This window comes from Rhinolophus sinicus, linkage group LG13 (genome assembly GCF_036562045.2).
Source record: "Rhinolophus sinicus isolate RSC01 linkage group LG13, ASM3656204v1, whole genome shotgun sequence".
NCBI lineage: Eukaryota > Metazoa > Chordata > Mammalia > Chiroptera > Rhinolophidae > Rhinolophus > Rhinolophus sinicus.
Genome location: NC_133762.1, coordinates 38,031,205 through 38,054,671, shown reverse-complemented (window position 1 = coordinate 38,054,671; position 23,467 = coordinate 38,031,205). Strand labels below are relative to the sequence as shown.

Here is a 23,467-nt window from a genome sequence, read left to right as displayed (position 1 = left end):
GGTGTGGAGTCCCATTTCACAGATGCAGGGACTGAGGCCCAGCAAGGAGAAGAATGCTCCCAGAATCTCAGAGCTGGGTCCCTAGGCCTGCAACCTTCCTGGAATCCAGACATATGATGTCTAGTTCTATCTTCTATCACCAGCACCCCAACCTGGGGTTTGTCTTTGGGTCACGAGTCTCAGGTGATGGGGAGTTTCCTGCCTTCTCAGGCAGCTTCTCCATCTTTGGTTTACTCAGGTCATGAGCAAGTATTTTGTTTGAAGGAGGCAGGGCCTTCTGGGCCTTTTGGGCCTATGTCCTCACCAAATGTGTCTAATTCTTTTTCCCTCCAAAAGCTCTTTAAACCCAGCAGGTCATATACAAGATGACCTAGAGAAGACCGAGGATGCAAACACTAGCAACCAAAGCCATGTAATTTTCTCCCCTACATAAGCTGGTCTCTTAGCCAGAGATAGTATTCCTTCCTGCCTAGATATAAGAATTCATTTTCTGTTCATGTTTCCCTGGGGAGTAAAATGTGCCCAAATTTCTGCCATCAGTAAGCAAAACCTTTGGTACTGTGTAACACCTTTCCTGCCATACGGGTTATAGGTTCATCCCTAAAGTCTCAGTGTGACAGGCTGAGGGACCTGGGACCAGCCCAGAGTCTTGGTGGTGGGGAAGAGATGGGGTGGGGGTGAGAGAGTGGAAAGGGGGAGACAGTAAAATCCAGCCTCATGATTTTGCTCAGGACAGCATGGCTTTTATTTCATTTGGTCGCTTAGTTAATTAATCCATTAATCCTACTTTTATTGGGACTTAACATAGCCTCAGCCCAAGGCTAGGTGGTTTGGAATAGGAGAGACAAAAATTTTAATATACAGACACAGTCAATAAAGGAAGTAATGACCTAGAAAAAGATCATGAGCTCACTGCGCAGGTCGTATCCATTAAGCCGTCTTTCAGTCCAATGGTCCAAACTTCCCTCCCTCCCTCCTTCCTCCCTCTATCCCTCCCTACCTCCCTTCCTCCCTTTCTCTCCCTCGCTCCCCCTCTCCCCTCCCTTCTTTCTTTCTTTCCTTCCTTCCACCCATCTATTCATCTACCTACCTATCAATCCATACACCCACCCATTCCTTTGTCCCTGCATCGTCTCACTCACACATCCACCCATTTATCCATCATTTTCCAACAGGCTAGATCTTTGTACCCATGATGTGTCTGGACCTATGATATATGTTCTTGTAAGAGGAGGGGGACACAACATCTGAATCAAGCTCTGTTCCTAGACAGAAGCAATGTTCTGGTCAAAGAGAGCCGGTCCAGATCCTAAGGGACCATTCAGCCATTCAGTTAGGAGCCTGCTGGCCGCTGGCCACTGGCCGCTGGCTGCTGAGAGGCACAGATAAGTGCTGCAATCTGGGTCCATTCAGAAGGTAGAAACCACATGGTAGCTTAAACAGGGAACATTTCATATGAGGAGTTATTATCTGGTGAACGAGTAACTCTAAGCTAGAAGGGAACTCTGGTATTCCAGGGCTGAGGGAGGGCACCCAAGGAAGGGAAAACGTGGAGGAGCTCAGACTGCACTGGAGAGGGTATTGTTGAGCTGGCCCGGATTTGCTGGGCAAATCATAGGCAGCTAAGACCTCCAGAGCCCACGTGCAAGAGTGCAAGCGGCATGGTGTGAGGGGAGGAGCATCACGGGGAGGGGGCTTGTGCTTGCAGATGTAGCAGCTGCTCCACAAGTGGCCTCGCAGGACTCTGACAAAGGGAGTCCGGTCACTGGGTGGGCAAGAGGCCATCAGAGTGGATGTACCAGAAAGATGGGGGTTGGTGAGGTCTTTGGTTTCTGTTAGGTAAGGGCCACGTGCAGACAGGCTGTCCCCAGGGTGCAGCTGCTAGGTCGCAGAGGGACCACATTCTGGGCACCCCGGGAAAGACTCTGTTTCCTTAAAATAATTTTATTTTTAGGGAGCTTGCCACCTATCTGGCCACTGGAAATTGGTTGGGACCACTTTACTTTGAACTTAAGGGAACAGGGGATGGCATGACTGTTCCTTTTCCTGCCCAGAATTACTATTATTATTCTGTCCTCTCATCATAAAGAGGATAAAACAGTGGCCCAGGGAGGTTGAGGGAGCCGCCCAAGGCCACACAGCTTGTGAGGGCAGTGGCTGGGCTGGGGCCCAGATCCCTGACTCCTCATAAGGGGGTTTCTCACCCCAACCCCATGTCCTTCCGACCTCCGCGTCCGCTCACAATACCCAGGACGGCCCTGGGAGGAGGCAGGGAGGGCCAGGTGACCACAGGCACGCTCTGGTGGATTTGCTTGCTGGAGGAGGAAGTGAGGCCAGCCTGTCCCTCTGTCGCTAGGGGCCGATCCACAGGTATAAAACGATGCTATCTGTAGACTGGCTCCTGCAGCTCAGGGCCCAGATCAGGACCGAGACTGGCTGGGCTGACCTGGGTCCTTCTCTCCCCCGTCCAACCTTGATTTCACCCCGCTGACCTCAGGCAGGTCCTGGCCCCAACCCCCTGCCTCAGTGGCTCCATGTACAAAATGGACAGAGCAGCTTCCTCGATCTTCCAGACCTGTGAGCTCCCTGTGGGAGGGATGAGGAAAACCTTAGCTCTTCAGCAGCCCCCCAGGACTGTTCATCACCCTTGAGGTGACCCCAGCCAGGCCTCCCAAGGGCCTCATGGACAGCAGAGCAGAGGCTGGGCACCCCAAGGCTGGGTTCTAGTCCCAGCTCTGTGGCCAGCTTACTGTGTGGCCCTGTGGTCATCCTGCCTTCATTGCCCTTCAGCTCTGAACGTTGAGAGAAGCTGCCCCCCACCCCCTAGCATTTATCACCACCTGGCATGTCTTCCAAGAGCATCCTGAGGCTACCCCACTGGACGATTAGCTCTTCATACGTGACTGTCTGTGGGAGCACAAGGCCTGATGCACTTGCTGGCCCCCTGCTGAGACACCTTTCCCCTGGCTTGCAGAGCTGGCTCCAACATCCCCACTCCAGGGGTCCGCGTTCTTCCCTCCCTGCCCTTCCGTCCTCCTGGTTCAGTGGCTGCCATCACCCTTTTCTCCCCAGGAATGACCTGGCTTTGTGATTGCTGACTTGTGGAGCAGCCATCCTCCCCTGGAGGTGCCAGGAGCCCTCTCAGGACAGGAGCCCCAAGTGCCTATTCACCGAGGCATCCCCAGTGCCCTGTACAGTCCCAGCTGCTCAATAAATGTTTGTGGCAGAAACGGATGAATTCCAACTGTGTGCCCAGCCTTTCGGGAGGCTCCGGGCCTAGGGCAACGTGAGCCCTGATGCCCACTGCAGTGACCATACCCCCCACCGCCCAGTGCCCATTCTTGTGCAGTCACCGGGTTTCCCAGACACCTTCATCCTCTGTGCTATTTACGTTGGCACAGACCGAAGCGTCACGTGAACACTGGGGCCCCTACTCTCCAGGCCTCTAGATAATTATCTGGGCCTTATTAAACCCTTAATTATCCAAGCAGCTAATCAGGCTCCCAAATATAAGGGCTTCCTCATCTCCAAGTCCAGACGCAGGGGTCCGTCATCTGCAGGACGTCCCCAGGCTCGGCAAGGTAAGGACAGGCCCCACCTGTGGAACTCTCCCCAGAGAGTGTCTTATCCAGCACTGGCATTTTACAGATGAGAACACTGAGGCCCAGAGAGGGGAAGGGACTTGCCTGAGATCATACAGAAAGTGGGTGGCAGGGCCAGGGCTTGTTTCTATGCCCTGACCTCTGCCCAGCGCTCCTCACCTGATAGGAAGCCGCAGGACATGGCAACCTTCAGATGCTGTAGGACTTGGGCAAGATCAAGGAGACAGCAGATATGAGAGGCCTCCTTGGGCCCCATCTGAGGCTGAGGGGAGACCAGAGAAGTCCTGCTTGGCAGGAGCTCAGAGCTGAGCTGGGGCAACGGGGAAGGGATGGGCGGATGGAGAGGAGGGTCGGTGCATCTAGAAACATTTACCAAGCAGAGAAAGGGACAGAGGGATTCTAGGTGGAGGAAAATGTGTGAGCAAAGAATGCACCTGGGAGCAGCAGGAAACACTCGTCTTGGGGTGGGATGGATTAGGTGTGCAGTCAGGTTCAAACTGTGGTCTTTGAGGATGGGGGTGGTTGGGGGTTAAGGGGTACTTCCTGGTGGGAGGGCAGAGGCTGAAATTAGGGCTTGAGGGATGAGCAGGTCACGGATGGGAGCAGGGAGGACATTCTAAGAGGGTCAGACAGCTTAGGCGAAAACACAAGCACAATCAGAAACAAAACTTTGGCATTAACTGTTGGTCTCAGAAACACCCACCCAACAATGTTACCTCAATCCACTTAGTATTCTAAGAGGGCAAAAAATCCTGCCCAGAGTGGCCTTAACACCTGGCATCAGTTCTGACCTGGGAATGGGGGGAACTGGGGTAGCATTGTCTCCCCAAATGGGAGATGGGGCTGGGGCTGGAGGAGACCTTCAGCAAGCTCCTCTCAGCTCTGTCACTCTGGCACTGAACTCCAGGGTCCCTGTGGAGATTATTTTCTAAGAGATTTGGTATTGGGTGTGCGTGTGCCTGGCAACATTCCCATGGCACACAGGTGTGTATTCACAGGGTTTAAGGAAACACCAAGATTGATTATTGTCAAGCCCAGATAGACATTTAAAAATTGAACGGGATGAGAGAGAAATACATACTTTCATTTCGTAAATATTGATTATAGGTTCAAATGGTCCCCTGGCTTTTTAAATTCTGGCTACTTTCCCATCCTTGATGTTTCAGCCTAAATATCTCCTCTTCAGAGTCCCTCCCTGTTTACCTGCCACCCCCAGCATGCACGGGTACACACACACAGACACACACACACAGACACACACACACACACACACACACACACACACACACACACACACACACATGCGTATCCCATTCTATTGCTTCCTTTTAGTATTCAGGGACAGCAGATCTATCTCTGCCGTGTCTACCTCGTAGCCCGGCCTGCCTGGCGCACTCAATAAGTGCAAGCTGAATGAGTGAATGAACGCTTGCATGCGTGCATGCATGGGCTCAGAGTAGGCATCCATCTCTGTTTGTGGGCCAGTGGGACCCTCAGTGGCTTGAGCCTGCTGTCAGCAGAAATCCAGCTGGAGCTCCCTCTCCCTGGTAACACAGGCCAGGCCTGTCACTCCTCCTTGATTCTTTCAGCCACAACTCAAACCTGAAATAAACGCTTGGCCTCTGGTTTGGAGAATTTCAGGTCTTGGTAAGTAGGAGGAAGGGATTTCTGGGGGACCAGGGGTAACTATGAGACCGTGGGTGTGTGCCTCAGTTTCCCTATTGGTGAGGCAATGTCTCAAGGAGGCTTAAGGGGTTGTGAGTTGAGATTTTTGGAAGTGAGACTGAGCTGGAAGAAGTGGGGGATGCCATTGGCTGTAGTACCAAGGTGGGGAGAATTGGGGGGTTCCCCACTCCCATGCTGCGGTGGGAATTCCCTGAGTCAGGACCAGGTTGGAATTCCCTCTGTGACCCCAGCATTGCCTGGCAGGCACTGAACTACTCTTGAATTCATGAAAAACTGCAGCTGAACCTCCCACCCACCCCATAGTGGAGAATGGTTACAATGTATCATGCCCACCGATGAGGAAACTGAGGCTTAGGGAGGGAAGTGACCCTCCTGCGGTGACTCCAGAGGCCATGGGTTTAATCTGGACATTCTTTGACCCCTCTGGAAGGCAGTAATAAGATTTGCTGAATTGGCTAGAGCTCATTCAGAGGGCCCAGTCTGCTCTGGAGCATTGGAGGTCTCCAGGGGGAGCAGGGCCTGGTGGTCTGCTCCCAATTCAGGCCCCATGATACAGGTGAAGCCATGCTGTGGATCCTGTGTCTGGCACTCTGTGGCCTGCTGCCCCGCACACGAGCTGACCCCGGGGCACTGCTGCGACTGGGCATGGACATTATGAATCACGGTGAGCTGGCAGGCCTGGGTGTGGGGGTGGGGGATGGATAGGAGGCGGTGGCAGGTACGAAGTGACTGCTCATGTATGCATGGCCTTGAGCATCCTGTGATCCTCCTAATACACTTATAAGCTTATAAACAATAGGTAACTATTATTCCTGAGAAAATGGGGTGACTTTCCCAAGGCCCCCCCACAAGGTTGAACCATAGCTGGAAATCCTGTTTCCTTGTAGCCTCTCCTTGGCCCCGATGGCAGCAAGTGGGCTGTGGGGGTGACAGACATAAGCTAAATCCCAGCTCTGCCAATAACTTGCTGTGTGACCTCAGGCATTTTACTTACCCTCTCTGTGTTACTCTCTCTGTGTTGCTGTTTGCTCATCTGTAAATGTAAAATGTAAAGAAATGTAAAATAGGGTGACCAGTCTTTATCTGGCAGGATCAAATGAAATAGATTAAAATCGCCTGGAGGGACTTGAGTAAAATTCATTTTCTACTTTTGAGCTCTATAACTTCAAGGGAAATGTAGTCACATCCAGGTGCCAAGGGATAATGACAGTTCTACCAGCTCAGTATTTGTCCCTTTTCTGGGAATTAGCTCAAGATGAATATGGAGGTGTTTCTGGCAGTGTCATTTGGGGTTGGGACCTCCAGGCCTGGGGAATTAGAATGTATTGGCTTCAGGTACAGAATCTGCATTTTAACAAGATCCTAGATGAGTTCCCTAATCACCTGGATGATTGGGATTCAAGGCCTCCATGCTATGACCCCTGCAAACTGCTCCAGTTTCCCTGTCATGTCCCTCCCCACTCTCCAGCCAAGCTGCATTTCTCACTTTTCCCTCACCATGCCACTTCCCCCACCATCCCCACCTTTGTACTTGCTGTGCCCTCTGCCCAGAGTAGCCCCTTTATTCTTTTGCTTCCTGGTGAAAATTCCTATTCCTCCCTTGAGGACCAACTGACATGTCACCTCCTCCTGGAAGCCTTCCCCAGCTCTTTTTTTGCTGGCCCAAACCCTCATGTGATTCCTCCAGCAGCCTGAACTTATTATGGCTTTCATCACTCGTTACTGTCATTGCTGGTCACTTTGTCTTCCCCATGAGGTTGGAAGAGGACATGGGCTGGCATGACTCATCTCTGGGTCCCTGGATCATCCAGCTCAGGGTGGGCCACAGTGACTGTGAGGCATATAGTCTTGCCACCTGTGTGTGGCCTAGGCCTGGGCTACCTAAGAGATTGGCCCGGGACAGGGAAGCAGTAAGGAGCGCAACTGAGTGTCTCTCTGGACCCTGCCCTGATCCAGAGGTCCAGAGTGCCATGGAGGAGAGTCACATCCTGGACAAGATGGCAGCTGAGGCGGGCAAGAAACAGCCGGGGGTGAAACCCATCAAAGGCATCACCAAGTGAGCAGGGGAGGCGCTTGGAGTGGGGGTGACAGCTTACCACAGGGTGGTGGGGAGCGCTGTGCCTGAACCTGAGACGGCAGGTGGGAGAGCAAGTGCCGGGCATAGGACCTCTTCCCTGCCTTGCTGCTGGCTTGCTCTGTGACCCTGGGAAGGTCACTGCTCCTGCCTGGGCCTCGGTCTCCTCAGTCATCCACCAGGGACAATTTCTGCCCTGTTGTGAGCAGGGTCATTGGGAGGAGGAAGTGAGGCTGAAAAGTCAAGCTCCAACTCCCTGCATGCAGCAGGAGCTCACTGAATGTATGGGCAATTAAACAAAAAAAATCCTCAAATGGCAGAGCAGGAAAGGTATCAACAATCATCTAATGACAGAGGCAAATTGGTTCCGTGGCAAGTGCCCTATGGGGTTGATGGCTAAGGACTGACTGGAATGACGTACTGGGGAGGCACTCTCTGGACAGAGAGGGAAATAGGACTGTGATCGATTAGCAATGTCTGCCAAGAGCTCAGGATGGGCAGGTGAGAGTGGATGTGCCACATCACTGTTATCCTGTATCTCAGACTGGTGGTTCCCAACCAGGGGTGATTTTGCCTCCAAGGGACATTTGTCAATGTTAGGAGACATTTTTTGTTGTCATGACTTGCAGGGGTGAGGCTGGGGAGGTCCACCTAGTGCCTCTAGTAGGTAGAAGCTGGGATGCTGCTAAACATCCTATAGTGCACAGGACAGCGCCCCACAACAAAAATTTTTCCTGTCCAAAATGCCAAGAGTGCCCCTGTTGAGAAACCCTGATCATAGCAAACCTCCCTATTTTGCCAGTGGGGAAACTAAGGCCCACAGAAGGGAAGAGTGCAGCCCAAGGTCACTAAGTCAGCCAGATATCCCGACTCACACATGATGAGTGTTTTCTGTGCACAGATTGGTTCATATTTTGTGCAGCCTTTTGTTTGTATCTCATGATGGTCTCATGAGGCAGGCTTACCCCAGTTACATGGGATATGGGATTTACCCGAGGCCTCCCAAGCAAGGTGGTGGAGGAGCGATTTGGGGGCCTGGCAAGGTCTCACCTGCCTGGTTCTCATTGCTGTGGATGTCTGTCCCCTCCCAGCATGAAAGTGAAGGATGTGAAACTACCTGTCATCACTCTGAGCTTCATGCCTGGTGGGGGCATCTTCCAGTGCGTGTCCACCGGCATGACCATCACTGGCAAGAGGTGAGTATGGCAGGTGAGGAGAGGAGAGGAGAGGAGGAGAATGGCTCCCTTGTTTCCCTTACATACACATGTATTGAGTACCCACTGCATATGACGTGGGAGCTGTGGTCTGAGATGATGCAAATTTGGTTCCTAACTTTGATGGGAACCAGGACTGAACATAGATGATCACAGATTAAATAATTAGCCTGGGATAGAGGAAGTATTGGCAGAGTGAGGGGATCAGAGACAATGACAGCTGAGCAGGGTTTTGAAGAATGTATAGGAGTTCACGAAAACAAGAGAGAAGAGGAAAGACTTGTTTCGTGACCTTGGGCATGTCCTATCCCCTTTCCAGTCTTGTAAGGGTGGCCCCTCCACCCTGCTCCCCTTCTGGAGCTGCCGAGAATGTGGGCAAAGAGGAGACAAGCTTAGTGGCCACAGTGGCAGAGATGTGCGTGATGCTTGCCTGCCCCTTTCTCCAGCTTCATAGGTAAGAACATGGAGATCGTCGTGGTCCTGAACATCACAGCCACCAACCGGTTCCTGCAGGATGAGGAGACAGGCCTCCCCAAGTTCAAGAGCGAGGGCTGTGAGGTCATCCTGGTCAGCGTGAAGACCAACCTGCCTAGCAAGTGAGAGGTTCTGTGACTGGGGAGGAAGGCTGGGTCCACATCGTCACACTGGCCCAGCATCCCACTTCCTGGGCCATTGCACTTCCTTATCCATGCCCTGTTTGTCCTGTGCCTAACTTCCTGCCATCTGTGTCCCTGTCCCCACTCTCTGTGTCCAGCATGATGCCTAATGTTATCAACAAGTTCCTGGACAGCACTCTACACAAAGTTCTCCCTGGCCTGGTGAGTGCCCAGAGCACGCCTCTACCCCTCATCCGCGGGAGTACTTAGACCAGGGCTGGCAAGTGCATTTTATCTCAGATGCTGATCTTGATTGACTGATATTGGCTGAGGAGGATTCTGAGGCTGTGGCTGGCTCAGTGGGAGAGAGTGCCATGATCATCTAGTGATGTCTGCCATGAGCACAGGAGGAGGACATGGCAGCCTGCACATCACAGTTTGCCAACCCTGCTCAGATTTCCAGTCACTGGGGAATGAGTCCTCACTGATCTTGCAGGTTGTGGTCAGGAGAGCTGAGTTCTAGTCCAGGCTCTGCCATTGACTTTCCATGTGACTGTGGCCTCAGTTATGCGTCCATTCCCTCTCCTGCCAGGGCTCTTGGGACTCCCTGTGGAGTGCCGTTCAGCTGTGAGAAGTGAGGCCCTCCATGCTTGGGCCCCCTCAGGCAAGCGCCTTCTCTGCTTCCAGATGTGTCCAGCCATTGATGCAGTCCTGGTGTATGTGAACAGGAAGTGGGCCAACCTAAATGGTGAGTAGTCCTAGCCATGCTCTGCTCCCACATGGGTACATTAGAACGGGCATTAGGACTTTGATGCCCCACTCCCCATTCAAGTGCTTGCTCCCAGCCCATCCTTGGGATTAGAGGAGGTCCGAGGTCATGGCATCTGTCCTGATGGAAAATCTGAGGCCCTGAGGGTCTCTGGGGTCCTCACCTCTCAGCCCTTCATCCACTGTTCTATCCATCACCCCCATAGCCCAATGACAGCGGCCATTGTGAGCTCATCCACACACCTTGCACTCTGAATAGTAATCACAAGGGTGGTAATACTTCTTTCCTTTGCCAAGAGGATCTGTTGCCTCCATCATCTCGGGGTCCACAGGTTCCCCAGTGTTGTGGGGAGAGAAAAGTCCAGTGGAAGACAGGTTCATGTCCCTAGCAGTGTGGCCTGGGACAAATCACTTTGCTCTTCTGAGCCTCAGTTTGCTCATCTGTAAAACAGAGCTGATACTCCTGACCCTGCCAGTCTGTGATGAGAACTGAGCTGTGACAACCCTTGGTGAACTCTCAAGCTCAGTGCCTGCAGAATGATGGGAAAGGGCATGATTTTCCGGGTCAGGCACCGTGGTCTCCATTCTACAGATGAAATTACTGAGGCCCAAAGATGCTAAGTAATTTGCCTTGGGTCACACAGAAGGCCAAGGTACCTGGCACCCAAGCCAGGTTCAGGTGGCAGCTGGCTGGTGCCGGCTTCTCTGGGCTGCCCCAAGGTGGGCACTTCTCTGAGTGGAACCTCCTCTCTGCACAGCCCCCATTCCCGTGGGCCAGATGGGCAGTGTTAAGTATGTCCTGACATCCATACCGACCACCACAGCCAGCTACATCCAAGTGGACTTCAGTGTAAGCGCCAGGGGTCACCTGGGGCCTGGGGTCTCAGGATTACCGGCCTGAGTGGTGGGGGCTGTCTGGAGGGTGGGAGGGCCCCGCAAGCCCTTACAGACCAGGCCCACTATGAGAGTATAGTCACACTGGGGCCCGTTCCCTTTTTCTGCTCTCAACTTGAACCCTGAGTCCCTGAGCTGATTTCCGAGACTGCCAACTCCATACTTACACCTTCTCCCAAGGCTCTCTTCTTCTCTCAATGAGTGGCTCACCCAGTTGCACCTCACCATTGTACAGATGGGAACACTGAGGCCCAGGAAGAGGCAGGGCTCGGCTAGGGTCTCACTGTGAGTTGGTGGCAGAGTTAGGTCCTCACCCAGGTCTCCAGAGTCCCAGATGACAAGGTGAGATGCATCTTCCAGGTAGGGAAAGAGAAATCCTGAAAAGTTACCTCCCTGCAAAGTCTTCCTTCAGCATGATTTCCTATAGACCCTGCATTGTTTTCCACTTATCTCTTTCTTCTGAGAATAAAACAAAACACATTCTGTGTAAATGAGGGCTCAACCAGAGTCAGATTACTGGGTTTCTTTAAGCTATTGTAGGAGAAACCACCAGTGGATTAGTGACTGACTTCCTTAGCCTCTCAGGCCTCTGTCTACCCATCTGCACCCTGGGAAGGTTGAGCCATTGTAGCCTGCTCTGGCTGTAACATCTGATGACTGTCTGGCTGAGGGCTGGTTTGAGTGCCATTGGTTTGGAGGACTGAGACTCACCCCTGTCCACAATCCCTCATGGCCAAGGCTGAGTTTCTTCCACTGTCTCACAGCCTGTGGTGCAGCAGCAAGACGGCAACACCATTGAGCTTGCTGATGCCGGGGTGGTCCCTGGGTTCCCCGAGGACTATGCTGAAGGCTCCTCGCAGCTGCTGCTCTCAGCTGCCTTCCTCACAGCAGAGCTGGCCCTTCTGCAGAAGTCCTTCAATTTGAATGTTCACGATACAATGGTGAGCTTCCCAAAGCTGCCCCCCATCTGCTTCTGCCCCCTGTAATGACAGTCCCTGTCTGGTGTGTCCATTCTGAGAATTATCCTGGGATGTGGGCCACACTAGGACTAGGAGATGCCAGGACTGATTTAGGTTTCTATCATTAGTTCACCCCACCATCTACCATCTCTCTGTCCATATAACCACCATCTACTCATCCATCTATTCACCTGTCCATACAACCAGCTATTTGTTCATCAACCTACAACTCTCATGCATTGGCCAGTCACCTATGTTCCTTTGATCCAATCATCATACACCCATCCACCTATCTGCCTTCCATATGGTCATCCCTAAGCTCTATCCTTCCAGCTGGCATCATCCATTTGTTCATATCATCCACACAACACCTAGAATAGGACCTGATACTACTGAAAGAGTGAATCAATGCATCTGCCATTTATCACACAAACACCCATATATACCTACCCAACTCTCTATTACCCATCCTCCTAGCCATCCATCCATCCATCCATCCATCCATCCATCCATCCATCCATCCGTCTATCCGTCTAACCATCCATCCCGACTGATCCATCCATTCATCCCTCTACCATGCATCCACCATGCACTCATCCATGTACCTTCCCATCCATCCTTACACCCATTAATCCATCCATTCTTTCACCCATTTATCAGCATCTTCCATCTACCATCTTCCTATCTATCCATCCACCCATTCATCATTCTTTTCATCCTTTTCTTCTACCTTCTCATCCACCTGCCCATCTATTTATTATTAATTCTCCTACATAAACACTCATCCAAACATCCATGCTCCCATCCACTCACCCCTGCCCCCCAGCCCATTACATCTACTCACTTCCATCTATCTGCCCCCCCCCCCCTTTCATCCAACAACATTTTCTCAGCATTTGACCTTGTGCTAGGAGCTCTGGGAATTGGAATATGCAAGGCAGTGTGTAAGCCAACACAGGGCTACCCAGGAGTTCATTATCTAATTAGTCACAGAGTGACAAGTGTTTTGATGAAGGGCACACCTTCAGAGAGCACACCTTATTGAGTCAGAGGAGATGTGTTGTTAGGATGGTTCAGGGAAGACTTCAGCAATTCTAACTTTGACTTTCATCATGTAGATTGGTGAGCTGCCCCCACAAACCACTGAGACACTGGCTGGCTTCATCCCTGAAGTGAGTGCCCCGCTACCCATGATCACTGTGTCCTGCCCTGCCCTGTTTTCCAGTCAAAGGGACAAGGGACTTGGGAGGCAGTTTTTCAATGCCACATCTCCCCGGTCCAATGTGGAATCATTCCAACTTCTCCATAAGGTACCCTTTGGGTCCAGCATAGAAACAGCTCAGCATTTGTGCATTGTACTTTCCATGTCCAGTATAGAAATAGCCAGATTGGCTGTTTTGTTCCTTTTATTTTCTGATAGACACACCCCAGCCTTTTCATGCCGTACTTCCTGTGCCCTAGATAGAATCACCTATTTCATGATGAATTCCTGGTTTCAACTGAAGCCACTTGTCTGAGGTTTGGACCTGGTTTCTGTAGGTGGTTGAGGCCTATCCCAAGCCGAAGCCCTTGGTGACTCAGATCAGAATAAATAAGCCCCCCAAAGTCTCCATGAAGACAGGCAAGAGCCTGCTGCACCTCCATGGCACCCTGGAGATGTTCGCTGTTCGGCGGCGGGGCAAGGCTCCTGTACCCCTCTTTCTCCTGGAAGCTGTGAGTGGAATCCGTTCCCCATTTAGGCCCAACCTCTTGAAAGGTAGGATTTTAATTGATAGACAAGTAATGGATTGAAAGGTTCTTAGTTAATCTCAATTGTGTGGTCCTAACCTCTCAGACCTTGTCACCTGATATCTGATCCTTGGCTCTGCCATTGAAACTTTGAATGTCTAGAAAGATCAACAAACTGAGGGTCAATAGTTTAGTCCTTCCTTTTCCCTCCCTCCCTCCATTCCCTCCCTCCTTCCCTCCAACATTCATTAGCATCTAGAAGGGCAGTGAAGGGCTCAACCAGGAGACTCTGGCAACCTAGAGAGATCCCAAATCCAGTTTGAGGAAATCACAGAGGACTTCCCAGAAGAAGTGATGCATGAGCTATGTTTTGAAGGTTGAACAGGAATGGGCTGGGGAAGGGGTTGATGTTGGGGAGGCTGGTGATGGAAGGTACTCCAGGCAGAGGTTACAGAGTGTACAAAGCCCTAGAACAAGAACATGGTGTGTGCAGGAATCTACAAACATGCCAGGTACAGGGAGGGGGTGAAGAGCCTGGGCTGGGGGCATGGGGAAACTGCTAGGTTCAGTTCCTGAAGGTGGGATGGTCACAGAGGAAGACGTCGGTTGTCTTGGCAGTGGTGGTGCTGGGAAGATGGTAAAGCCTCTGGTTTTACCAGTCCTGAAGGGAGGCCCACTGCTTTCTTCCTGCTTCCCCCCAACGCCAGCACTTTAACCTGAAAATCCAGTACTCAGTGCACGAGAACCGGCTACAGATGGCTACCTCCCTGCACAGGTAGGAGTCTGCTGCCCACACTGGCATCCCTGTACCCCTGAATGGGCATTACCAGCACCATTTGTTCCCTTGCTGCAGGGTCTCTCCCTGATCCATCCAGTATACCCCACACTGCCAGGCTGCTCTGGTTACTATTCCTGCTCTAAACCCTCAATGGCTTCCCATTGTCTACACGATCTTTTCTCAAATCTTAGCCTGGCACTCAAGGCTCCTCTCAAATTCTCCCACCACTGCTCCCACTATGCCACTAGGATCTTGCACAGTGAATCTGATTATGGGCCCATGAACCTTTTTCCATTTAAAAGGACTTTGCCCATGCTGTCCAAATCCACCTATCAGCCAGCGCCAGCTAAAATGATACCTCCTCCAGCAGCCTTTCTTTATGCTAATAACAGCTAATATTTATAGAGCTCTGTCTATATGTGAGGCACTGGCTACCTACATTATGTTCATTATTGCTCTTCAACATCCTAGCCTTACCTTCGGTTGCTCATTACTTTTTGTATCTGCCTTAATCTTTGATCTGACTTGTATTAGGCCAAGATTCTTTCAGTTGCAAGAGACAAGTCCAACTTCAACTAACTTAAGCCCCAAAGGGAATCTTTCGGCTCATATAATTGAAAATTCTAGAGGTAGACTTGCTTTCAGGCATGACTGGATCTAGGTATGCAAATGAACTCTTCAAGAATCTGTCTCCCTCCTCCTTTGGTCCTTGCTGTTCACTTTGTTGACTAAATTCTCAAGCAGCCTCTCCCCAGGTGGTGGCAAAGTGACCCCAACAACAAGAGAGGCCTTTTGTCCAATGGTTCTAACAAAATTACCAAAACTGCTTCTCATTGGTCTACCATGGATCACATGACCAACGCTAAGCCCATCTCTGTGACTTGAGAAGTGGAATGCTCTGATTGGCCAGTCCTGGGTCATGTGCTCACCCTGGCGGCTCTGGGTTTAGCCCCACCTGAATGTGTTGGAATGAGAGGGGAAAATGGAGAGTCTGTTACTAGAATAGAGAATAGATATTGGGAAGATAAAGCCACCAGATGACCATCACCTGGCCTGTTTTGGTGCCAACATGTATTAGTGCCTACTGGAGACTGTGCAGGGTATGGGGCTACGTGAGGGATCCTAACTGTCCTGCAAGAATCTGGGACTAACTGCAAATCTCCGCGTATCTCTGCATACCTGGCCTTGGGCAGGAGCAATAGACGGGCAGAGGGAAGAGTCAGGACCAATGGAGGAGGCAGTAGTGTGAGCTGTGGGAAACAGAATGGGCTGTAATAAAAGGTGGTGAGTGCTTCATCAAAGGTAGCATGCAAGCAGAGAACTTGTGAACACCAAGTCAGAAGGCGTAGGGGGGACTTCTGTGTCAGGAACGGGTTGAGATGTTTGAGATTCCCTTTCTCCAAGACCAGAGGCAGTGGCTCTGACTGCCCTTCCCACTCCTTGTTTCCTTCTCCCCCACAGATTGCTGAGCCTGTCCCGGAGGTCCTCATCGATTGGTGCCTTCGATGTAAGTGTCCCAAGTGTTTCTGCCTGGTTTGATAAGACTGGGCTTATTGTCTCTTGGAACTGCTAGGAAGTGCCCTGAAATGGAGGCAGAATAAATAGAGCAGGTCATTGTGGGGTTTGGAGCTCCTGGCTTGCTGTGTGACCTTGGGAAAGTCACTTAGCCTCTCTGAGCCCCTATTTCCTTTTCTGGATAGAATCTGGACATCTCCTTGGATAGATTTTAAAAATGTTGCCCTGCGTAACAGCCTGAGCTGGCTCGTTTGGCCCAGCTGTCATTTTTATTAGTCTCTGTAGCCTCAGGGCCCAGTATAGAACCTGACCCAATGGGTGCTAACAGCAACAACAACATGTACTGAGCACATGCTCTGTGTTATATGCTTTACCCAAACTCATGGAATCCTCATAGGTACCTGTGAGTAGGTGCTGTTATATTCCGCTTTCACAAATGAGGAAACTGAGGTAAAGAGAAATAGTGAATCAAAGCTACTGAGTTTTCTGTAGGAGCAGGAGTGGGGTCCACAAGCCACCCAGTGTCTCCTGAATTCCCCCATGCCTGCACCATGACCCAAGGGCCACATGTCACCCTAACAGGGACTAAGCAGAGATGAAGGGCATCCACCTACAGCCAGACAGGGGTCGGGCTGAGTTTTTATGCTGGCTGAACAAATTATTTGCTGTCTCTAATATTCATTCCTATAGTCCCCAGATCCAGTTGGAGTGAGAACTGAAAAAAATCTGTTGAATTGAATTGAATGATGGGATGTGTGTGTTTTCTCTCTCCCCCAGGAGAAGGAATTGACTGGCTTCATCACTGATTTTCTCCAAGAAGCTTACATCCCAGCCGTCAATGGTGAGGGCACCCACAGGCTTTGATTTAGCTCGTGCCAAGAAGCACTCTAAGCAGGAGGGGATGCTTCCTGAGTGGTCTCAAAGCCCCTCCACTGACCCCAGAAGGGGGAGTCTAAAGGGGAGTGGATGGCCCTTGCTGAATCCTTGCGGCTAACGTCAACTTCATATCACCTGTCTAGGGACAAAGGCCCCTGTCACAGTTGAGATCCTTGACCCTTGACCCCACACCAGGAGCCTGATCATGACCCAGACCTGGGTGGTAAATACTTGGTGATCTGGCCTATGCTTTCTATGCCTGTTCAGCTGGCAGGCATCATGAATCAATCACTGCACTGTGGCCCATTATTCTGCTCCAGGCAAGCCACTCCGTAATTAATTTTAGAGCAGTCAGGCTGAAATGACTCTTAATGTATTTCTCAGATGTGCTCCAAGTCGGCCTCCCACTTCCGGATTTCCTAGACATGAACTACAACCTGGCAGAGCTGGATGTAGTAGAGGTGAGGAAAGGAGCTGGGGAAGGCCATGTCAGTCAACACTTTTGGCAAATGAGTGATGAGCCAAAGCCTGCCTCTTTCAACCTGGGGGGAGTAGGGCTGAGGAGGGCAGGGGCCATCAGTACTATCCCTGCAATCCCTTTAACAATACTCCACCCCGCAGAGCCTGCATCCCCACCCTTGGCCAGGGCGTCCCCAGAAGGAAACATGAATTCTGCTCCTTTCTTTTCCTGCCACCTCAAGCAAATTACTTCCCTTTTCTCTATGCCTCTATTTTTCTGTGCTGAAAATGGGGATGATACTATGGGTACCCATCTCCGAGAGTTGTTGTGAGGATTCATTGAGATAATTCACCTAAACATATACAGTAGGTGCTCAATAAATATTAGCTTTACATTGCATGCCAAGCATTGTGCTCGGAGCATTAAATGTGCATTTTGCTCATTCCATCTCTCCACGCTGGAGGTAGAGGTGCTTGTCCCCACTTGACCATTGAGAAAATTGAGGCTCAGAGAGGTGAAGGGTCACAAGTGAGCCTAATTCATCCTCTGTTCTTAAACACCATGCTGGCTTCCATTCTGGCCACGGCCCTGGTCTGTTGCATCCTGTGCCTGGGTGGCCGCCATCATTGCTCTCTCTACCCCCACCTAATCTCTTGCCTCCTGCCAGAACACCCTCGTGCTGGACTTGAAGCTGGACTGATTGGGGCAGGAGTCACCTGCCAGCTGTCTACACGCCACCAACTGGCTGCACCCATGGAAGAGCCCCTGATTGAAGCCGGTGGGCTGGGCTCCCTACCATAGCTGGCTGCTTTCTTTGACAAGGAGTGAACAGGGCAGGCCTGGGCTGGGGCCTTGGCAATAAAAAGGAGAAAGGCCCTCACAAACATCTAATGTTTTGACCTCGTTATTTGTAGCAAATCAACGTGTGGCTTTTCTTCTCCTTTGGTGGGTTTTGGGGTCTAGGACCATCTTGGGGTCTGAGGGAAGCTGGTCACAGCCTTGGGGGCAGGCTTGAGCATATATCGAGTACCCGCTGAATGCCATAGTCAGGGCTTTACTTGTACGATCTCATTTAATACACACAATAACCCTGTGAGGGGAGGGCACCATGGCCATCCTCACTTTATAGAGGAGGAAATTGCAGCACAGTGAGGTCAACTGCCTTGCCCAAAGTCACACAATTTAGGAAGTGGCAGAGCTCTTCCCACCTCACTTTAGCTGCTTGCCCCCACATCTTGGTAACTTAAGGATGGCCCTATTCATAGGGAACCTTTAGAAGGCCCAGTGTGCTCCCAGGAGCCCTCCCTGTGTCACCTCCTTTAATCGTCATAACAGCTGAGGGAGAAGAGAACTGTCCCCATTTCAAATATGTGGAGCATGAGGCTCAGAGAAGTTGAACAACTGGTCCTAGGCCACCTGGTAAGTCAAGGGCAGAGATGGGATTGGAATTCTGGAGCAAGCCTGCTTCGGTCCACATCCTGGCTCTGCCTCCTCACTGCTGTGTGCCTCAGTGTCTCTAAGCCTCAGTTTCCTCACCTGCATGAGAATGATGACATTACCAAACTCTGCAGGGTTGTCATGAGGATTAAATTAATTACATCATGAAATGGTGCCCGGTACAAAATAAATATTTAAAAAATATTAGCCAGAGGTCAGCTTTTGAGGCCGCGAGCAATGTGAACAGGCGTCTGTATTGGAGTGGGGGAGGGTAACGGGGCAAGACCATGCCCCTGCAGCATGTGCTTTTGTGAGCAGCTGTCAGTGTATAAACGGCCTACGCATCAGGGCAACCTGGAGCGTCTGTGCAGACACAAATATCCAGTTGTGGAGATTTGCGTGTGAAAAGACCTCTGGCGTCCGTCCATGTTTGCATGTTCGCATGTTCACTAGTACGTTGTCTGTGCCAACGGTGTTTCCTTGTGTCACAGACAACATTCATGTGAGGATCGGCTCCCAATATTTATCATATTTGCTCCATTTCCTCTCCTGGGATTGACATCGATACTATTCTTTAAATTGACTCCGTTTACAAGTAAATGCGTGTTTCTACATAATACAGTTAAAATACATTTTAAAATAAATGTATCCTAAATGAACCCTGAAAAATCACTGTTATTTGCTAGAATGTAATAAAAATACCCATAGCTTTGAAAAAGAAATGCACATCAAGGGCTTCCGTGATCCAGCCCTGGAAATTACTGGGGTGGTGGCCATGTATCAGGGTGGGGTGTCTGGGTGATGTTGCATGAATTTATTAGAATGTCTTTGTCTCTGTGGGGGTGAGTCTTTGTATGTGGGGGGTCTGAGTAGGACTGTGAGGGGGAGGGTCACCTCTGGCGCACACAGGTGTCTGTTGATGGTGTGGCCAGGAGCGTGGTCATGAGGCCAGTGCCTGTGGAGCCCATGGGGCCCTAGCAGGTCAGCCCCATCGCAGCCTGACCTAAGCCCATGCCGCAGAGGAAGGAGGGCCCTCCCTTGCCTTGGCCTGGGTGACAGGGCCGTCCCCTTGTCCCTCACTGTCAGCCCTAATCCCATCACGCATCATTTTCCCGCCTCTGGAACAATAGCAGCCTTGAGACAGGCCTGGCAGACATAGACGCCTGGGTAATCCATGGGCGGCTGAGGCCCAACTCCAGGCATGTCAGAGACACCCCCTTCATTCCCCAAATCCTGCCCTTGGATGTTCACACAGTCCATTAATGGCCACCTAAAGCCACCTTGCCATCCTCCCCAGGCTCAGTGCGCAGATGGAGAAACCAAGGCACAAAGCTGTAAGAGTCAGGAAGTCTGGGTTCTCACCTTGGCACAACCAACAGCAGACTACGTGGCCTTGGACAAACCGCAGTTCTTCTCTGAACCTCAGTGTTCTTATCTGTAAAATGACAGAGGGGTTGGCCGCTCTTACCTCTAATCTGATTTCAACATTCTTTGAGTGTCAGTTACCCCAGATTTACCCTGGGCAGGACATGGGGGCTGGGCTGGCAAGGGGAGCCTTGTACCATGACCCCACCTCCTGGGGACGCAATGATGGCGGCTCTGTGCCTGTGGGCACTGCTCACCTTCCAAGATTCTCCCCACCCTAGATGAGGAAGTGGCAGCTCTGAGAGGGCACGCATGTTTGAAGCTGGTACTTGAACCCCATCTGATGGAGTCCAAGTCTCCTCCTTGCTCCTTCACACCACATTCAAAAGTAGGTGTATCATCCTTCTTTAAAGAGACCAAGGTCCAGATGGGTGTGTGACTGGCTCAAGGTCACAGAGCGAGAAAGGAGCAGAACCAGGTCTTTGACCCTGGGCCCATAGCTATCAACCCTGAGGGGCCTGCCAGGCAGCCCACACCTGGGAAGACAAAGATGACCGGCATCTGTGTCCACAACAGTCACCACTCACACTTTTTCTGCCTTCCCAGCCCCCTCTCAGTGCAGGTACCTCTGGGAAAGCCTGCCCGGGATCTGGCTGAATTTCTCTGAATTTTGTCAAATCTCTGGTCTGAATTTCTCTGGCACCCTTGGCACCCCTCCCTTGATGCCCGAAAGTCCATTGCCAGGATGCCTGTCCTCACAGTCAGACCAGTCAGGTGAAGGTGGGCACATTTAATATCAACCCATTTTGCAGATGGGGAAACTGCAGCTCAGTGAGGTAGGTCACTAGATAGTGAGTAACAGTTGGGGTTTGAGCCCAGGAATTCCAGCTCCAGAGCCTTCACTCTAGGAGTTAAAGCCCAGGGATATTTCTCCTCATTGAGTCCCTTCCGACCTCTGGTCCCTTCATTGGCTCCCCATCACCCTCAATAGGGCTCTCGAAAGGGCTGCACATCAAATTGCCCTGGAGGCTTATTAAATATGGCAGTTCTCAGGCCCTCTCTCCTTGGCCTGTTGAGACATGGTTGCAAAGATGTGTATTTTATGATTCCCTTCTCATGGGCAGACCCAATCCCTGACTTGGCTTCCGTGCCTGAGGGGGCTTGCAGGTGCTTGGGGAGCTGGTAGGGGTGAGAGTCTCCTCTGGAGTTGAGTCTGGAAAGAACTGTGGAAGATAAAACAGGCCAGAAGCTAGGTAGCATCTTCCTCCCTTTCAAAAGGCGGGTTGGGAAGTGCTTAAGATGATGAGCCTGACGGCCTGGCTGGACTCCTGTGTGACCTGGGACCAGTGGCTTCCCCTTGCAGAGTTGTAGCTCCTCGAGTGTAAGATGGGGAGATAACAACATTGCTGACTTCACGAGCCATTGTGGCGACTATACCGATTCACAAGTCAGTGCCTTGTAGACAGTAACGGCTCCATAGATGCCAGGTGCCAGCTTCCGCCCTCAAACAAATGCCTAAAAATACTGGTGTTACCCAGTGCTGGTGGGATGTGGGGCAATAGTGACGGCCCAGACTGCTGGTGGAGTCCCAGTGGCAGAGCCACTTTGAAGAGTCCTGGCAGTATTTGGGAAAGCTGAACGTGTGCATGCAGTACTACGACCTGGCACCCCTGTTCCTGGCCAGTTACTCCAGCCAAATGAGAAAGAAAGCATATGTACGCAGAAAGACATGACAATAATGTTCATAGACGCTTTCTCCTTAATAACCAACCACTACAAAACCAGGTGCCCCTAGAGAGGAGAATGGATAACAAACTGTGGTGTGTGGTGTGTGATGGAGTGATATACAGCAAAGGAGAACAAGTGATTGCCTCACACACGTGAGTGAATTTCATAGACATCGAGTGTGAGGGAAGCCACACACTGACTGCACACGTGCCATTCCATTTCTACGACCCTCAGGAGCATACTGGATTCACCCATCGTGTGAGAGTTCAGGACGGTGGTTATCCTTGGTAGGCAGTGACTTGGAGGGGCTTCTAGAGTACTGGGTGTGTGAAAATTCATCAAACTGTACACTTGTAACCTGGGCCCTTCTCTGTATGGGCTTTCTATTTTAATAAAAAGTTTATCTTAGAAAAAGTATGGTGCGGTTGATTAACCTGACTCAGTTTCTGAAGTCATCAGGATGAACTTTGCATCGTTAGGGGTTCCGAGGTTATGAGGTGAATGAGGCAAATACCATCCTTCCTTCCCATTTCACCAGGCAGGAGCTGAGGGTCCCGTGCAGGAGACAGACCCACAAACATGCAGAAATATGGTTACAGTACAGCATGTCACAGACTCTGGGAGAAGAAATCCCAGGGGACTGTGGGGTCATAACCAGCTCGGGGGTCAGGAGGGCTTCCTGGAGGAGGGGATGCGTGAACCAGTACCTGCAGAAGAATTGCAAATAAAAGCCAAAGTCTGTAAGTCTGTACGGTAACTTGCGGGGCTCGTCACTTCCTTGGCCCTATGTCCCCCCACTCCTCTCCACCGCTTAGGCCTCCTTGGGGTTCCTGGACACATTGCCTCAGGGCTTTTGTACTTACCCTTCCCTCTGCCTGGCTTGCCCTTCTCCAGCATCCACCTGACTCACCCTCCTCCTGCTCCAATACGAGGCCTTCCCTGACCACCATATTGAAAACTGCACCCCCTCCTCTGCTTTATTTCTGTCATCAGCCTCTGACTTACTGTATCATGTTCTTATCTGTTCCCTCCAGGTGTGCTGTCCCATATGATGGCCATATGAGGTGACTGAGTACTTGAAATGTGGCGAGTCCAAATTTGCTGTCCTGTCATTGGATTTCACGGACTTGGCATGAGCAAAAAAATGTAGAGTATCTTGTTAATAATTTTATACTGATTCAGTGTTAAATGATAATAGTTTGGATATATTGGGTTAAATAAACTACGTTATTAAAATTAATTCACTTGTTTCTTTTTACCTTTTTAAAAAATGTGTTTACTAGAAAATGTTTAATTGCATTGTATTTTCACTGGTCGTTTCCTTCAGGGCAGGGGATTTGTCTCTTTTGTTTACAGCTGTATCCCCAGCACCTAACAAACAGTAGGTGCTGCATAAATGCTTGCTGAAAAATGAATGAATGGATGAATAAATGAATTTCTCTCCACCATCATCTGCACCAGCCTCAGGAAGGGGACAAAGCAGCCTGCTCTGGGACTTGGGAGGTGGAGGTGGAGTGGGTACCCCTCCTTCAAATCAGTCCAGAGTTCCTCGCTGCAGGCCTCAGGGTCGGCTCCATGCCAAGCCTGGGGCGGGGGGTGGCAGAGGGTTAGAAGACCCAGCAGACTTAAGCTCCTCCCTTCCCTCCCTGTGCCTTAGTTGGGGTAGGTGGGGAGGCAGGGTGGCTTCTGTGTCACTGGGGTGAACCCTGGGGAACCCTGGAAGGAGACCCTATAGTGGGCTGAATGCTCCACCCCTGGCCCCAGCTCTTGGGGGAGGAGGCTGCCTC

At 51.1% G+C, this 23,467-nt stretch overlaps 1 protein-coding gene across 1 annotated transcript; it reads left to right on the top strand.

Moving 5' to 3' along the window:
* Nucleotides 1-3,502: 3,502 nt before the first annotated feature.
* BPIFB6 (BPI fold containing family B member 6) lies at nt 3,503-17,946 on the top strand. The gene is made up of 17 exons (XM_019715878.2): nt 3,503-3,581; nt 5,192-5,249; nt 5,845-5,952; nt 7,245-7,344; nt 8,454-8,558; nt 9,023-9,172; nt 9,331-9,394; nt 9,860-9,920; nt 10,699-10,790; nt 11,599-11,775; nt 12,912-12,965; nt 13,333-13,506; nt 14,229-14,296; nt 15,761-15,806; nt 16,592-16,655; nt 17,075-17,151; nt 17,818-17,946. Exons 3-17 carry the CDS (start codon nt 5,853-5,855, stop codon nt 17,848-17,850), a joined length of 1,365 nt encoding a protein of 454 aa, XP_019571437.2. The 5' UTR covers nt 3,503-3,581; nt 5,192-5,249; nt 5,845-5,852; the 3' UTR covers nt 17,851-17,946.
* Nucleotides 17,947-23,467: the final 5,521 nt, after the last annotated feature.

Excerpts from the sequence above, each read along its gene's own strand:
- BPIFB6 (XM_019715878.2), top strand. The coding sequence starts at position 5,853 with ATGCTGTGGATCCTGTGTCTGGCACTCTGTGGCCTGCTGCCCCGCACA. Across the intron at positions 9,395-9,859 it reads ACAAAGTTCTCCCTGGCCTG|ATGTGTCCAGCCATTGATGC; the intron begins GTGAGTGCCCAG and ends CTCTGCTTCCAG. Across the intron at positions 16,656-17,074 it reads TTACATCCCAGCCGTCAATG|ATGTGCTCCAAGTCGGCCTC; the intron begins GTGAGGGCACCC and ends TGTATTTCTCAG.